The following is an 18,416-nucleotide window of genomic DNA, read 5'->3' on the forward strand; positions in this document are numbered from 1 at the left end:
AAACGCGATTCACTTTCACAACAGAAAATGTGTTTCTCATGCAAGAAAAACCAAAGCAATGATTATTTTTTCCTCATTTCAAGAAACATGAGATTGGGATTGCTGAGGTTTCAGCAAAATCGTGAAAAGCAGTAAGATGTAGCTTACATGGACATCGTGATTTTTACAATCATTTCTTATTGTGTGATTTTACAGTATGCTGATATGAATAAAAAAAAAAACCTTGACCTGATTATGATTAAGTTCACCACGTTTTATATTAAAATGACCTGCATTTTGATTTGAATAATATTCAAGGACATACGCATACATGATCTAAGGGTCAATTACGTGACATGCATATTTTTGTGTCCAAGTCCATTGTTTAAAAAACAACATAATTTCATCTTTTCATGACATCTATCACTTTATTCTATAAAACCTATTTATTTTCATACATTTTTCAGTAAATTCAAATAATTATATTGTTTTATGTTTTGGCTTATCAAACCCCTTAGATATCAGGTGATGCAGCTGTCCGAGCAAGTGAGCGGACTAAAAATGTTGTTTTAATAATGATAAACTCAAAATAAAATACTCTGGCATTATTTTATTTTTGAAGTCTTTTGAATTATGTCTTTTCACTAATATCAATAGTTTTTAAAGCTGCTAAAATATTGTCCAGCAGTTTACATTTCCTAAATGTCAGGGTGGTCCAACCATAAACATTGGACTTTATTTTGAAGTCGAGAGACAATAGCTGTAAACTAAATGTTGCATCAGCCAGAGGAACCCCAGAGACCATTGGGACTAAGCTAAAAGGTTTGTAGATCTCTGTCAAATACTTATAAAAATAACTACTTTCAACTATATGTAGGCTGGTACACTTTCCATGTCAGGTGGTTCAACCAATGTAAAACGAGATTTTTTTTTTTTTTTATCATAAAACTCTTAATTTTTAAAAAAAGTGTTTTGTGTGAACTTCACGACAAGGGTAGAAAATAATGCTTGCATCCAAACAGAAGCTGTTTAATTTGAGTTTAGTTGCAATTGTCAGGTGGCAGAACCGTTAATCAGGTGGCACAACTGCAAGGAATGTCACTATATAATGCTATTCAAAGGTCTAAGGTTATCCATGACACTTCTAGAATGTTCATTAGTTTTGAATGTAAAGATATTACACACTTTAAATCCTTTAGCATGAAAATGTGTACATTTTAGATGCCACTATCACTATCAAAATTAGCATGACACAGGGCGATCACAATGATCAACTATGCTTTGATTACGAACTACACAAACTCCATGGACGTAATCATAACATCTAACACATATAGTTTCACCTGCTGGAAAGTTCTACAACAGTTATTATTATTATTATTATTATAGGGTTTCCCCCAGTGCATTACTTGCCCCCCACCAGGCTAAGAGTTGTTTTAAATACATTTTTTTTTTTACGCCACAGATTTTTCTAAACCACAGAACAAGGCCAGTGCAACCCCATGTAATTGCTCCCATGTCCAGGTGCCGATTGAAACCCCATCATCACACCATCAAATATGTCATTATTACAGTTACATTGTTCTTGTCAATAAAGATGTTATATTTAGGGATGCACTGATAATTTGGCGGCCGAAACACAGCGAGTACACTGTGGAACAGCACCTATTAAATGCTGGAAAGTCTCTTTGCACTAAAGCAGGGAAATCTCCAGGAGTTGACAATATCCCGGGAGAGCTCATCAAGCACGGTGGACAGGCTATGGTACAGGTGTTAACCATGCTCTGCCAACAGATCTGGGAGAAGAAAGAATGGCCAAAAGAATGGACCCAATCTCTGATCATCCCACTACCCAAGAAAGGCAACCTGCGACTCTGCCAGAATTACAGCACGATCAGCCTCATCAGCCATCCGAGCAAGGTCATGCTACGTGTCATCCTCAACATACTAAATCCCAAAGCAGAAGAGACGAAGAACAGGCAGGCTTCAGAGCCAGAAGGAGCACAACTGAGCAAATCTTCAGTATCAGGTTGCTGGTGGAGTAACATCTAAAAGGTTTGTAGATCTCTGCTTTAGAACATCTAAAAGGAGATACGGCACAACTTTAGAGACTTCAAGAAGGCATTTGACCGTGCGTGGCATGAGGCCCTATGGAAGGTTATGAGAGACTACAACATAGATGAGTCTGGTGACCATTATCAAGTCACTTTACGACAACACAACCAGTGCAGTCCTCCACAACAACCAACTCGGGGATTTCTTCAGATCTACAGTCGGAGTCCGACAAGCACTGTTTACCACTTTATCCAACCAAAACAGTTGTGCGGTGTTCACTCTATGTTCTCTTTTTCAGACGCGACAGAACAATTGTGCGTGAACATCACCGTAGATCAGTGGTCTTTAAAGTACTTAGGCCGTCCCAACTGGCATCAACAGCCACGTGACGTTCAAAGTCTCGCGTTCTGATGCGTGCAGGTCACCTTGAGGATGCCTAAATATATGAGTTGCTACTCTGTGCTTGGCCAATAAGATATATGCCTTCTCGAGCGCTTGAATAAGTGTAACGTCTGTCAGAAATCTGATCACGTGACACGTCTTACTCTCACTTCTATCTTCTTCTCAAAACCATGAGAGATCAGCCACATTCCTGTGGCCACAATGTGTGATGTTCATGAAAATACAGATGTTCCAGTTTTACAGTACACATCGGTAAAGATATAAAATACTTATCTCAATATTTACACATGTTTTTTACACAGTTAAACCAAGCTTTGTCTACATTGTATGCTACGTCACTTACAACTTCCACTAAAATATCAGCCAGCTCTTTAAGATTAAGTTCAGTTGCCTGAGGTACTGAGAGATAATACTTATCTCAATGTTATCCTCAAGAGACTCTCTGTGACTGCTTCCCACACCGCACTCAGAGGACGCACAGATACCAATATGAGCACCTTTGATCAGATCCTGAAGGAGATTGGGGAGTTTGGTCTATTTCAAAAACGTTTAGTTGTTGCGTTATTCATCCCCACCATTTTTGTATCCTTTGATCTGATCAGTCAGGTGTTCATAGGTATGGACTTCCCACATCACTGCAACACTGACTGGATCTTGGCCCAAACGACCAACCTGACAAAGGAGAGACAGAAAAATCTCACCGTTCCTCTGAACGACGATGGGAAATATGAAAGCTGCGAAATGTTCACACCAGTGGATTTGGAAACCATTGAAGCGTTTGGGGTTAACACGACGACAGGATGCATAAACGGATCTGTTTATGAGTCGCCCAAAGGTGCTTCCAGCATTGTGACCGAGGTAAGAGTACAATTTTAATGATGTTTGGATTCAGAAGGAGCAGGTTGTTGTGTGAATGGATCATGTAGACGTGTGTGTGACATACACTACCGGTCAAAAGTTTTAGAACACCACAACTTTTCAGTTTTGTTTTGTGAAATTGAAGCCATTCAAGTCCAATGAATAGCTTGAAATGGTACAAAGGTAAGTAGTGAACTGATATAGGTTTTAAAAAAAAAAAAAGCTAAGGTTACCCAAAATTAAAAGAAGTAAGGTAACAGCTTACCGTGATAGCCGGCTCATCATCACCATCCTTTCACCTACTCGTCGGCTTACAAAACTCATCACTCCATAACACCTTCTTCCATACTTCAGTAGTCCATTGGCGGTGTTTCATGGTCCAGGCAAGCCTCTTCTTCTTATTCTGACGTCTTAGCAGTGGCTTTCCTGCTGCAACTCGACCGTCAAAACCTGCAACTCGAAGTCTTCTCTTTACAGTTGAAACTGAACTTGCTTACGACGACCGATGTTAAGCTGTGCTTGAGGCTGTTGTCCTGTGAGCCTCCTATCATGCATGCTGTTGACTCTCAGAAACTTGTCTTCTGATTCTGTTGTGGCTTCGAATCTGCCAGACCTCTTCCTGTCAGAGTTTCTCCCACTTTCTGAGTGCCTTTTGATAATGGAAACTTTACTCAATGACACCTTGACTTAATTATTTTATTTTTTTTTATTTTTTTTTTTTACCTCTAGCAGTTCACTACTTACCTTTTCACCATTTTAAGCAATTCATTGGACTTGAATGGCTTCAATTTCACAAAAACTTTTGACCGGTAGTGTATCTACCTACCAAATTTTATATATTTAGCTGCCGTCTACCCGTTATGATCCATTCATACAGAATATAACCGACAAGTCCTGAGCCAACTAAAGCGTTAGCATTGTGCTTGTGGTGAGTGTGACTGTTAAATCTTCAGCACAAAAAGTATACCAGTCACTATGAGCACAAATTAAATTACCAAGGTCCCTTGTGTAACATCGAGGAGAGTTTATTGGCAGAAATTTAATATACATACATCATAATGAAGGGGGTATGTAGTGAAGTTCTGTGTAAAGTTCACAAGTTTTAGGTATTTTAAGGGATTGAAGTTGACCGCACTGCCATGTTGATAACTCCAAAATATTTACACACTCCGCTGTGCTGACTGTTTCAGCTCGTCGTATGTTTTCAAGTTTATCTTTTACATCACAGCCGAAAACAGCTTTAGCTAGCAACGAGCTGTTAACATGTTGAGACCATATTTTGTGTCTCTTTACCATCCATTGACTTCAAAAATATTTAATTTAACTGAAAGAGCATAAGCTAGGTCTTCTGCGCGCTAGCTTCTTTCATTATTTCAATAGCACCTCGTCCAGTTTGGGTGGTAGAACTTGATCGTATAGGAAACGTTAGCATTATCTGGGTGTGTGTTAGTCATTGTTTCCTTGTCTTTTAAAGCTCAGGTTCAGTTCTTTTTCTTGTCATGAATGTAAATGTACTAAAAGTGACGTCTCCACCGACAACTCTTTCACTTGTTCCTTCCTGTTTTCTTCAGTTTGACCTGGTGTGTGACCGGAGCAGTTTGATCGAAGTCTCACAGTCCATCGGCATGGCCGGTCTTTTGGTTGGAGCGTTGGTGTTCGGGGTGATGGCCGACAGGTATTCAATTCTACTGTAGCTGCGTATTAGAATCTGATCCAAATCGATTAAAAATACACGTTAAACGTACACATTTTGTGTGTCTTTGTCCAGGTTCGGTCGACGCTTCGTGGTCCTCCTTTCACACCTTCAGCTGCTGCTGTGTGATGTTTCTGCTGCTTTCTCACCCAACATCTATGTTTTTATTGTTCTCAAATTCTTAAGTGGCGTGGCAGTATCTGGTATTTTGAATACTGCATTTGTCATCGGTAAGTCATTCACAACAATAACTGAATGCTTAAAAGCTCATTTCATCAGAAACCATTGTTCATAACAGTGCAACATCTGGTGCTGCGACTATGGGATGCCAAAGCCATTTTAAAAATCTGTACTTGGTTTAAAGCGGACCTAGACCGGAAGTTCCAATTAACGCTGTTTTTTAGTGTGTATCTGCATCGTTACCTTGTTTATTAAGCCCTGAAGGTTCGAAACAAACAGTTCAGCCACTGCTGAGAACGCTGTGTTTTATTGTAATCTTGGGCTCAGCGAGATCTCTGAAAATCCCGTTATAGTTAAACACCGTCAGAAAAGAGGATTTATATCGGCTAATTACAGCAACTAGGAGGTTTTTGACCATAAAAACAACTTAATGTATGTAAGTAGACCTCCATAACTGACATATATTATGTGCAACAGGACCACTCTATGTGAGCTTTAAAACCATTAATCTATACTTGGTTTTTACTTACTATACATACTTTAAAGCTAGAGTTGTCCTGTTGCACATATATGTTAGTTATGGAGGTCTACTTACATACATTAACTTGTTTTTATGGTCAAAAATCTCCTAGTTGCTGTAAAAGAGCCGATAGAAATCTCTACTTACTGACACTGTCCTCAGCCGCGGTGTTTCAGACTGAAATCTCACACCCAGAAGACAGACTGTCTTGTGATTGGCCAATACCCGGAAATGACATAATAATATATATTATATATATATTGTATATAATACGAAGAAATTAATCATCTGGAACCCTGGTTGGTTGATGTCCCCTGCAGTGCTTCGTGTTATTCCAGTTTTTCATACACGATAAATGCTGAGAGTCAGGTGATTTAAACTTGCTTTGGTTCTATTGCTCTGAAGGTGGAGAATGGACTGAATCTTCCAAGTTTGCTTTTTGTACCACGATCTGCCATTCTTCTGTTGCTCTTGGGCTGATGATAATATCTGGCGTTGCCTATTTGGTCCGTAACTGGAGGACCCTGCAGCTGGTGCTCTTCAGCCCCATTATCATTGTCCTGGGAATCTTTTACTGGTCAGCATACCATATTCATGTTTCTCAAATTTCTGTTGCAGAAGAATTGTACATATATTTCATGTCACCTAGGATTCTTCCAGAGTCAGCTCGCTGGCTCATCACCCAGGGCAAGAAGAAGGAGGCCATCAAGGAGATCCAGAGGGCAGCTAAGGTGAATGGGAGGAAGGTCCCAGAAGAATTATTGAATCAGGTGAGTGACATTCAAGAGTAAAATAAAATAAAATAAAATATAACAAGGCTCTGAAATATACACTAATACATCTAAAAGCTGGATATTGTGGAAACATGTGAGAGAAGAAGCATGGTGGACATCTTCAGAATCTCATATCTCAGAAAGCGTGCTCTCATCATGTGCTACATGTGGTGAGTTCATTTCAATCACAATCTTCTCTCTCTTCAACATCACTGCCTTTGTGTCGTCACTGACGATAATGTCTCTCACGTCATAGGTTTGCAGTAAGTCTGTTGTACTATGGACTGAGCCTGAATGTTGGCAATTTTGGGTTGGACATCTACATCACACAGTTCATCTTTGGTCTAGTAGAAGTTCCTGCATATCTGGGCTCTTTGCCACTAATCCAGCGCTTTGGGAGGAGAAAATCTCAAGCAGGGGCCCTATTTTTTGGAGGTTCTGCTTGTCTTGGGATGCTTGTTGTTCCAGAAGGTAATAAATATGTCACATACTATCAGGAATGTATTTCCATCTGCAAACATCAAGTGTCTTGTGACAATGTGACCCCTTTTTCCTCTAGATCTTCCTGTGGTGGTCACAGTCACAGCTGTAGTAGGAAAATTTGCTGCCACTGTCTGTTTCGCCATAATCTATATTTATACCGCAGAACTGTACCCTACTGTTTTAAGGTAAAGAAGGTGACGTCTCTGAGGTAAAATGTAAATGTCATTGTGTAGAAATGTCCACATTTTCTTGACTTGATGTTCTTGATGTGGTCATTATCTGCAGACAGAATGGTGTAGGCCTAAACTCCATGTGTGCTCGTGTAGCCGGCGTCCTCGTTCCACTGATCAGACTCCTGGGCGTCTACCATCACACCATCCCTATGCTGATATATGGTGTCATCCCCTTTGCTGCTGGAGTCTTGTGTTTTCTGCTCCCTGAAACTGGCAACGTTGAACTTCAGGACTACGTTGAACTCGGGTGAAATCGCGATTCACTTTCACAACAGAAAATGTTTTTCTCATGCAAGAAATCCAAAGCAACTTTCCAAAGCAAGTTTCAGCAAAATTGCGTAAGAGCACCAAGATGTAATTTAAATGAACATCATGATTTTTACAATAATTTCTTGTTGTGTAATTTTATCGTATGCTGATATGAATAAAAAAAACAACCTTGACGTTTTATATTTAACCACTTCTTCCCTGACCCTCTTTTTGGAGTCCCTCCTTGAAAATGACATGCCCAAACTAAATAGAGTAAATCTCTGCAGTTACAAGCTCTATGTGGATTATCTTGGTATCAAAATAAATATAACACTTGTGAGATTCCACCAGAGGTGTAAGTTTGACTGTAGATGCCACTGTCAGAGTAAATGTACATGGAACACAGCATAACTGAAGGATTTTTTTTCTCTCGCCTAAAAAAATATTGGATTTTAAAGCAAATATCACCTTTAAAATATGCAGTAGGAGCTTAAAAACACATGGAGGTCATGTAACAACATGTGGACATGAGCTGTGCAAAGTCTGATGCTGCTGAAATGAAGCAGAGTGAAATTACAGAGGTTTTAGTAAAGAGATGTCTGGGCGTTCTAACTTTTGGCTCAGCTTGGCACCATCTGTGCCATTTGAGATTTCTTAGGTACCAAATTATTAAAAACCCATTTAATTTTATTTATATGTCACTACAGGTCTAAAAAGAACTTGTTTTGAAAAAAAAAAAAAGTATGATAACTCGCGGTAAATGGATGCTCCCTGTCTAATAACAACTCTGTGGCTCTGTTGTGTGGCTTCAGTTATGCAGCGTTATGCAGCGCCATAGCTCTGGCTTACCTTGGTCAAATAGGGTGATTGACAGCTCGTTTAAAACCTCTAAACTGATAGAATCAGACCCTGGTCTCCAAATGCGTGTGAATCACTTCATTAGCGAGTCAAAAGGACATAAATGCATATGACCCATCTGTCGAACATTCGCCTTTCTCTAATCAGAACGATCTAATGTCGCTCTGTAATGATCAATCAGACAGGGATTTGTTCCCAAAGCATGCTGGAAAGTGTAGTTTTTCATTAGAAGTGGTTTTGTTCCGGTGGAAATAACGTGTTTTGATAAACAGCAAAGGTAAGACATATCTGCTTGTATTTCTTGAAAGTCAGTTGTTGTTTTGCTCTTATTTTGGGGCTGGATCTGTAAATCTTGGTCGTAGAGTGATAAAAATGGTACCACTGGAATCTGTGGATTGTCCGGCCGACACATGTTTTTTCTTTGTTTACATAATCACGCTGACGCTCCGGTGCCGCTTTTCAACGTATGCGCTGTAACGTTTTTTCGCTCCTGCTGGTTTGATCCGTCGATGTTTTAACTGTGTTTCGTGAACATAAGAATCGTATATTAGCTTTTAGCTGAGTTTCTGACCTTTCTGTGGGTATGCAGCATGTCTGTGTTTGTTAAAGTTAGATAAGGTTTTATGATGCTTTTGTCGCTGCGTCTGACGCTGCCCCTGGTATCGGGGGCAACCGTGAAGAAGAGGTTAAATTACCTGCATTTTGATATTTGAATAAAATCAAGGACATACTCATAAATAATCTAAACATACATGAGTGCTTTCATATAACATGACTCTGTGGCTCCTTGCAGGTATTGTATTCTAAAGGACACAATATAGATATAGATCTGTTTAATCTTTGACTTATATTGACTTTTAAACGACACATATGAGAGCTACCTATGTCTGATCAGTTATCATAGAAATATGATTCTGTAACATTGGACTGGACAAATATATGGTGCCAATTAAGGGAAAGAGTGTAAAGCAGTTGGACTTCAGACTGAGAAATCCTATCATCAGTTTGTGCGTTGGTGTTACTGGATATTTTTGTGTCCACTGCTGCACTGTGAGGACTTACTCTACGGATACAGATATGACCAACTTTGGACATATTCTGAAGGAGATTGGGGAGTTTGGTTTATTTCAAAAACTCTTGGTCTTTGCATTATGCTTCCCCAATATGTATACAAGTTTTGATTTTATTGGTCAGGTATTTACAGGTATGAACTTCCCACATCACTGTAACACTGACTGGATTTTGGCCCAAGGAACCAACCTGACGGAGGAGAGACAGAAAAATCTCACCATTCCTGTGAACAATGATGGGAAGTACGAGAGCTGTGAAATGTTCACACCTGTGGATTTGGATCTGGAAACTATTGAAGCGTATGGGATTAACACAACGACAGGATGCACAAATGGATCCGTCTATGAAACACCCAAAGGTGCTTCCAGCATTGTGACCGAGGTAAGAGACACTTGTTCATTCTCCAGTTGCAGTTCTTGATAGACCACGCTTTAAGAAAATACGAATTCCAATAAATAATCCATGTAAATTCTGTGGATTTACCACTGAGTGACGTCATTCAGGATGTTAATGATGTTTGGAATAAGAAGGAGCAGACAGTCCAGAGACTGACTGGCAGGCAGGTCTTTTCCACCTGCCTGAAGGAGGGGTGCATCTATCGTACACTTACCCACAGGACAATGGACTAGCTCTTTGTCTGTCTCAGACCAAACTGTCTTGGGATCAGACTTCATCAGACTGGGTTGTGGATATAATCCAAGAGGCATAAGGAAAGGCTTTGGGCTTCATGGCGAGATGTCCCTTTGTCTAAAATCTGAACTGCGGCCTCTTGGTTGAATGTAGCATCCATTTTCCGACCATGTGACAGGAACTGACTTGCAACACTTTCCAGGTGTGGTGCTCTTGTTTTAGTCAAAAGAGACAACGGAGAACGTAGTAAACAGGGAAACTCGGTTTGTAGGTTGTGTGAGGTCGTCTGCTCGTACCCAAACGTGAAATGGTCCTGCTACCAAAATGGAATGTGAGATTCACCATTTTAATTGTTTTCTTTCTACCTGTCATCAGTTTGACCTGGTGTGTGACAGAAGCAGTTTCATTGAGATCTCACAGTCCATCCACATGGCCGGTCTTGCAGTGGGAGCCCTGGTGTTTGGGTCGATGGCTGACAGGTACCAACAGAAGATTTTCGTTGGGGAGGGGCCATAACAGTGTCCAAGAAACTAATTAAAAACAAATAAAATGTCTAACAGTTTTCATCGTTTCACAGGTTCGGTCGACGCTTCGTGGTCCTAATCTCACTCCTTCAGCTGATGTTGAGTGGTGTTGCTTCTGGTTTCTCACCCAACATCTATGCGTATATAGTTTTCAAATTCTTCAGTGGCATCGCAACTGCTGGCGTTATTGTTTGTGCATTTGTTCTTGGTAAGTTCAATATTCACAACGGAATCACCAGGATCTGCTGTCCACCACATGTTGATATGTGGCTAGTGGGGCGAGCATTCATGAGCGAGCGTGGAGAAAGTGACCGACTGTGTGGAGTGTACCACAATAGGGGTGCCTTCCCTTTATGAAGGCAGACATGACAGCTCAGCCAAAGTGAATGTTATTTTTGTTTTAGGTAGTCATTATCACGATAATGTATGTTCAAGGGTTTATTTCCCTTGCTCAGGTGGCTATACTTAGATTTAGCATTTGGATTTTTAGATTTGATAATTTTCTAAGTGAATAAATACGGTTGTAAATGTGCTAAAAAGTGACTTTCAAAAATTCACACCACTTTTAGTACGCCACAGCACCCCACCGAGTATGTAAAGCTAAAATGTAAAAGCTAGGCTGAGTCAATTGAGGATAATAATACTACCATCTAATGTTCCTGCAGTAAGGAGCTACCTGGCGAGGCTAACATAATCTCCATTGTGACATTATCTCACTCTTTTTATTCCACCATGAGGCAAAAGTTTTTCATCAGACACATAGATGGAGTCAACTTAATTGAGTTATGTTTACTACACTTTGAAAAAACAAACCTGCTGTCATATTGCTCTTAAGGTGGAGAATGGAGTGGTCCTTCCAAATTTGCTTTGGTTACTTTTATGGGCCCTTTCAGTTTCTCCATTGGACTGATGATAACGTCTGGCATTGCCTATTTGATACGCAACTGGAGGATCCAACAGCTGGTGCTCTTCAGCCCTATTATCGTCTTCCTTGGAGTCTTTTACTGGTCAGCAGCCTCACATCCCATATTCATGTTTATGAAATTGAAGCTGTGGAAAAATAATTCAGGTATATATTTCATGTCACCTAGGATTCTTCCAGAGTCAGCTCGCTGGCTCATCACCCAGGGCAAGAAGGAGGAGGCCATCAAGGAGATCCAGAGGGCAGCTAATGTGAATGGGAGGAAGGTCCCAGAAGACTTATTGAATCAGGTGAGTGACATTCAAGAATAAAAAGTAAGAACATCTAAAATAACAATGCTCTGAATTATACACTAATACATCTAAAAGCTGGAGGCTGAGGAAACATCTGAGAGAAGAAGCATAGTGGACATCTTCAGAATATCATATCTGAGGAAACGTGTCCTCATCATGTGCTACATCTGGTGAGTTCATTTCAATCACAATCTGCTGTCTCTTCGACATCACTGCCTTTGTGTCGGCACTGATGATAATGTCTCCCACGTCATAGGTTTGGAGCAAGTCTGTTGTACTATGGACTGAGCCTGAATGTTGGCAATTTTGGGTTGGACATCTACCTCACACAGTTCATCTTTGGTGCAGTTGAAGTTCCTTCACATCTGGGCTCTTTGGCACTAACCCAGCGCTTTGGGAGGAAAATGTGTCAAGCATGGACGCTATTTTTTGGAGGTTCAGTTACTCTTGGGATACTTGTTATTCCAAAAGGTAATGTCCATCCATCCATCCATCCATCTTCTACTGCTTATCCGAGGCCGGGTCGCAAACTCCCATGAACCCTCGAGCACCCTGCGAAGGGTATAGAGCTGGTCCAGTGTTCCACGGCCAGGACGAAAACCACATTGTTCCTCGTGAATCCGACATTCGACTATCAGCCGAAAACTCCTCTCTAGTACCCTGGAATAGACTTTCCCCGAGAGGCTGAGGAGTGTGATCCCCCGATAGTTGGAACACACCCTCCAGTCCCCCTTTTTAAAAAGAGGGACCACCACCCCAGTCTGCCAGTCCAGAGGCACTGTCCCCAACTGCCACGCAATGCTGCAGAGAGGTGTCAACCAAGACAGCCCTACAGCATCCAGAGACTTTAGGTACTCAGGTCGGATCTCATCCACTCCCGGTGCCTTGCCACTGGGCAGCTTCCTAACTAACTCAGTGACTTCGGCTTGGGTAATGAATGAGTCGACCTCTGAGTCCCCAGCCTCTGCTTCCTCTAGGGAAAGCGTGTCAGTGGGATTGAGGAGATCCTCGAAGTATTCCTTCCACCGCCCGACAATGTCCCCAGTCGAGGTCAACAGCTCCCCACCTCCACTGTAAACAGTATTGGCGGAGTACTGCTTCCCCCTCCTGAGGCACCGGATGGGGTTCAGATCGGGGAGGCCACTCCTCCCAATCATGCCTCTCCAGGTCACACTGTCATTGCCCACGTGGGCGATGAAGGCTCCCAACAGAACTATGGAGTTCCCGGTTGGAGCACTTTCCAGTATTCATTCCAGAGACTCCAAAAAGGCCGGGTACTCTGCACTGCTGTTTAGCCCGTAAGCCGAAAAAACAGTGAGAGACCTACCCCCCACCTGAAGGCGGAGGGACGCGACCCTTTCGTTCTGCAGAGACAACTCCAACACATGGCGGCTGAGCTAGGGAGCTATAAGCAAGCCCACACCAGCTCGCCGTCTCTCACCTTGGGCAACTCCAGAGTAGTAGAGAGTCCAGCCTCTCTCAAGGAGTTGGGTTCCTTGTGGAGGTGAGCCCGACTATTTTTAGTCAGTACCGCTTCACCTCCCGCACAAGCTCTGGCTGTTTCCCCCCCAGCGAGGTGACATTCCATGTCCCCATAGCTAGAGTTGTCCCGCGATTGGGCCGTCGGGGCCCCCGCCCACGACTGCCACCCAAAACACACTGCACCAAATCACTCCTTTCCTGAATAAAGGATTTTAAAAGGGTTCCAAGTGGAACCTTTATAAAAATGTTCTACCTGGAGCCAAAAAGGGTTCTCCTATGAGGACAAGCTGAAGAACCTTATATGGTTCTACTTAATCAATCCAAAATGGTGACATCCCTGTTCAATTTCAGCCATGGGTCCCAATACGGTTTTGTTCGTCCCGAGCCAATGCACATACTGTATGTACCAATTTTCAAAATTGCCAGTGGAGCAATTGTTTAACATGGACATGGGTAATGTCATGTCCACCTCACCAGATATGTTCTATTGAAAAAATAATTTCATGCAATAGAAAAATAATAATAATAATAAAAAAGAAAAACTCCTTCAGTTCCAGTGGGGCCCTTGTACTCTATAAACTAAATATAAGTGCTCACCTCAGCTAATGTTTGTTAATGTCAATTATATAGTGACAATACTGAAATTGAGAGTTCTTACTTTAAAAGGGCCAGGAAGTAGCAAATGTCAGAGGTCAACTTGTAGTGCAGAGGAAATCCATATTGTTTGCAGCCGGCCACTTTTGGAGAATTTTTTTTGTGACCCTAAGAACCTCAAACATAATTTGTATTACGATATTTGATTTACATTTTTCTCAAATTATATCGTATCTGATTTATGATTTTTCCTCCAGATCTTCCTGTGGTGATCACAGTCATTGCTGTAATAGGGAAATTTGCTGCAACAGCCTCTGTCGGCATAATGTATGTGTATTCTGCAGAACTGTACCCGACTGTTTTAAGGTAGGATAGGTCAAATGCACCAATGTCCATGTTTGCTGGTATAAGTTGGCGTGGTTGATGAGTTCTGTACCTGTACTGATAGGCAGAATGGTGTAGGTCTGAACTCCATGAGTGCTCATGTATCAGGCGTCATCGCTCCACTGATCAGACTCCTGGGCGTCTACCATCACACCGTTCCCATGTTGGTATACGGCATCTTCCCCATCACTGCTGGAGTCCTCTGTTTACTACTTCCTGAAACTGCAAATACTGAACTTCAAGACCACGCAGAACAAACGTGAGCAGATGGACACACTTTAACACAGATTCTGTTTCCCTGAGAAGAAAATCCAAGTAATATATTTAATTGTTTGTTTTTATTTTCAGGAAACCTGAGAAGGAGACTCCGTCCAAACCACACGAGAGCACAAAACTGTAATTTTAATGGGCATTTGTAGACATTTCTTATTGTTACGTCTGTGTAAGTAAAATATATAAAAAAAACCTTGACCTGATTATATTTAAGTTTCACCATGTTTTGTATTTAAACGAGAAAAGCACTCAGAGAGCGCAGACCTCCGCCAAGGCAGCCCAGTGCTCACAAAATACACCCTGCCGGGGTGCAGCGTCTACACATCACGCAAGTTATGTTGCTAACAGACAGACAAACAAACTCCGGCGAAACCATATACCTCCTGACGGAGGTCAATTACCTGCATTTTGATATTTGAACAATATTCAAGAACATACACATACATAATCTAAACATGTCTTCATATAACACATGACTCTGTGGCTCCTTGCAGGTATTGCATTCTATTTTATAACGGTCCTAAAGTGAAAATATAGAAATCAAAAGCAACTGAAGAACCAAGTGCACTCACAAAGCTCACAGATTTACCTCTACATGTTTCTTTCTGCAGTTATGGAGACACAATTATATAGATCTGTTTAATCTTTGACTTTAACGTAGTATTCATAAACCGACACATATGAGAGTTGTGAAGCGATGTCTTATCAGTTATCTTATAGAAATATGACTCTGTAACAACATTGGAGTCCATTGGATTGAACAAATATATGATGGCAATTAAGGGAAAGAGTGTAAAGCAGTTGGACTTCAGACTGAGAAATCCTATCATCAGAGTGCGTTGGTGTTACTGGATATTTTTGTGTCCACTGCTGAACTCTGAGGACTTACTGTACGGACACCAATATGACCAACTTTGGGCAGATCCTGAAGGAGATTGGGGAGTTTGGTTTATTTCAAAAACTTCTGGTTCTTGCATTATGCTTCCCCAATATGTTTACAGCTTTTGATTTGATCGGTCAGGTGTTCACAGGTATGAAATTCCCACATCATTGTAACAATGACTGGATTTTGGCCCAAGGAACCAACCTGACGGAGGAGAGACAGAAAAATCTCACCATTCCTGTGAACAATGATGGGAAGTATGAGAGCTGTGAAATGTTCACACCTGTGGATTTGGATCTGGAAACTATTGAAGCGTATGGGATTAACACAACGACAGGATGCACGAATGGATTCCTTTATGAAACACCCAAAGGTGCTTCCAGCATTGTGACCGAGGTAAGAGACACTTGTTTATTCTCCAGTTCTGCTGACCAGTTCTTGACCAACAAGGGAATATATACAACCAAAAATGTATGCAAATGTCCAAATGCAATATGTCTTTATAACTCCACAAAGTAACCTCCAAGCTTTAAAGTCACAGTTATTAGTGTAAACTAACCCTGTCTGTGGCTTTTCCAGTTTTGTGACTACCTCTTATTGAATTTTTGTGTATGTATGGTTTTCATTACTTTTTGTACTTGTCCTTTTAAGATTCAATGTTTTTATGCCTGAACGCGAATTTCCACCTTGATGGACAGTAAAGTTCTATTCTTTTCTATTCTATGCAGTGACCAAAACTGTTATGATTGAGTGCTAAAGGTACCAAATTATTAAAAACCCATTTAATGTCACTATCGGTCTAAAAAGAACTAGTTTTGAAAAAAAAAAGAAAAAAGTATAACTCGCTGTAAATGGATGCTCCCTGTGCAGTGCGTAATAACAACTCTGTGGCTCTGAAGCACCTTCAGTTACGCAGCGTCATAGCTCTGGCTTACCTTGGTCAATTAGGGTGATTGACAGCTCGTTTTAAACCTCTAAATCGGGTAGAATCAGACCTCGGTCTCCAAATGCGTGTGAATCACTTCATTAGCGAGCCAAACTGAAACTATTGTCCTCTTGCTCTCAAGGTGGAGAGTGGACTGATTCTTCCAAATTTGCTTTGGTTACCGTTACGAGCAATTTGATGTTCCCTATTGGACTGTTGATGGCCTCTGGCATTGCCTATTTCATCCGTAACTGGAGGATCCAACAGCTGGTGCTCTTCAGCCCTATAATCGTCTTCCTGGGAGTCTTTTACTGGTCAGCAGCCTCACATCCCATATTCATGTTTCTGAAATTGCAGCTGTGGAAAAACAATATATGTATGTATTTCCTGTGACCTAGGATTCTTCCAGAGTCAGCTCGCTGGCTCATCACCCAGGGCAAGAAGAAGGAGGCCATCAAGGAGATCCAGAGGGCAGCTAAGGTGAATGGGAGGAAGGTCCCAGAAGACTTATTGAATCAGGTGAGTGACATTCAAGAACAAAAAGAAGGAAATCTAAAATAACAAGGCTCTGAATTATACACTAATACATCTAAAAGCTGGAGGCTGAGAAAACATCTGAGAGAAGAAGCATAGTGGACATCTTCAGAATATCATATCTTAGGAAACGTGTTCTCATGATGTGCTACATCTGGTGAGTTAATTTCAATCACAATCTGCTGTCTCTTCTACATCACTGCCTTTGTGTTGTCACTGACGATAATGTCTCCCACGTCTCATAGGTTTTCAATAAGTCTGGTGTACTATGGACTGAGCCTGAATGTTGGTAATTTTGGGTTGGACATCTACCTCACACAGTTCATATTTGGTCTAGTAGAACTACCTGCACGTCTGGGCTCTTTGGCACTAATCCAGCGCTTTGGGAGGAAAATGTGTCAAGCAGGGGCCCTATTTTTTGGAGGTTCAGTAACTCTTGGGATACTTGTTATTCCAAAAGGTAATGTGTCACATGCTAACATGACTGTATTATTATCTTACTGTGAACACAATACAAATAGATGAATATGTAGAAGATCTACCAGCTGACAGTATGGACGATTTTAGTGTTGTTTCTTTGCTCTCTTGGTTTTTCTGAGCGCAAGCATCTGACATGAAAATGGTAAAAGTGTTGAATGCTGAAGTCAACAAATGACATTCTTGCATGAGTGTTCTTGTTGTCCAGGTGTGTTGTCCGCCTTTGTTTACGGTCTCTTCTTCATCAACTTTGAGCAATTCTGGAAGTCCCGTGTATGATTTTTTGTAGGTTTAACTTGTCTGAGTAATTTTTACCTCAAACCACAGACGATGCAGTGAAAGTGTCAAAGTCTGTTGTCATCTGTCCAGAGGGTCATATATTTGTTTATGAATTTCAAGTGTTTGGTGATTTTTTCCCTCCAGATCTTCCTGTGGTGATCACAGTCCTAGCTGTACTGGGAAAGTTTGCTGCAACTGCCTGTTTCGCCATAGTCTTTGTGTATTCTGCAGAACTGTACCCGACTGTTTTAAGGTAGGATAGGTCAAATGTAGCAATGTCCATGTTTGCTGGTATAAGTTGGCGTGGTTGATGAGTTCTGTACCTGTACTGGTAGGCAGAATGGTGTAGGTCTGAACTCCATGAGTGCTCGTGTAGCAGGCGTCATCGCTCCACTGATCAGACTCCTGGGCGTCTACCATCACACCGTTCCCATGTTGGTATACGGCATCTTCCCCATCACTGCTGGAGTCCTCTGTTTACTACTTCCCGAAACTGCAAATACTGAACTTCAAGACCACACTGAACAAACGTGAGTAGATGGAAAAACACTTTAACAACATAGATTATGTTTCCCTGAGAAGAAAATCAAAGTAATATATTTAATTGTTTGTTTTTATTTTCAGGAAACCTGAGAACGAGACTCCGTCCAAACCACAAGAGAGCACAAAACTGTAATTTAAATGGAAATTTGCAATAATTTCTTATTGTGTACTTCTGTGTAAGTGGAATAAATAAATAAAAACCATGAGGTTTAAATTAATGTTTACATTTCACCATGTTTTATATTTAAATTACCTGCATTTTTATTTTCAAATAATATTCAAGGACATACAATATAATCTAAACATGTCTTCATATGCA

The 18,416-nt window shown here is 41.1% G+C and overlaps 1 protein-coding gene across 1 annotated transcript; it reads left to right on the forward strand.

The window, feature by feature from the left end:
• Positions 1-2,925: 2,925 nt before the first annotated feature.
• On the forward strand, positions 2,926-18,230 carry LOC310937276 (uncharacterized protein; the record flags this gene model as incomplete). Its single annotated transcript, XM_083901506.1, has 23 exons — positions 2,926-3,294; positions 4,866-4,969; positions 5,063-5,217; positions 6,093-6,264; positions 6,337-6,457; positions 6,717-6,723; positions 7,020-7,128; positions 7,229-7,412; positions 9,478-9,735; positions 10,360-10,463; positions 11,600-11,720; positions 11,799-11,893; positions 11,980-12,065; positions 14,057-14,165; positions 14,248-14,350; positions 15,478-15,735; positions 16,370-16,578; positions 16,663-16,783; positions 16,861-16,955; positions 17,044-17,258; positions 17,699-17,807; positions 17,890-18,084; positions 18,179-18,230. 23 exons carry the CDS (start codon positions 2,926-2,928, stop codon positions 18,228-18,230), a joined length of 3,351 nt encoding a protein of 1,116 aa, XP_083757632.1.
• Positions 18,231-18,416: the final 186 nt, after the last annotated feature.

Source organism: Microchirus variegatus (genome assembly GCF_963457635.1).
Source record: "Microchirus variegatus genome assembly, chromosome: 15".
Classification (NCBI taxonomy): domain Eukaryota; kingdom Metazoa; phylum Chordata; class Actinopteri; order Pleuronectiformes; family Soleidae; genus Microchirus; species Microchirus variegatus.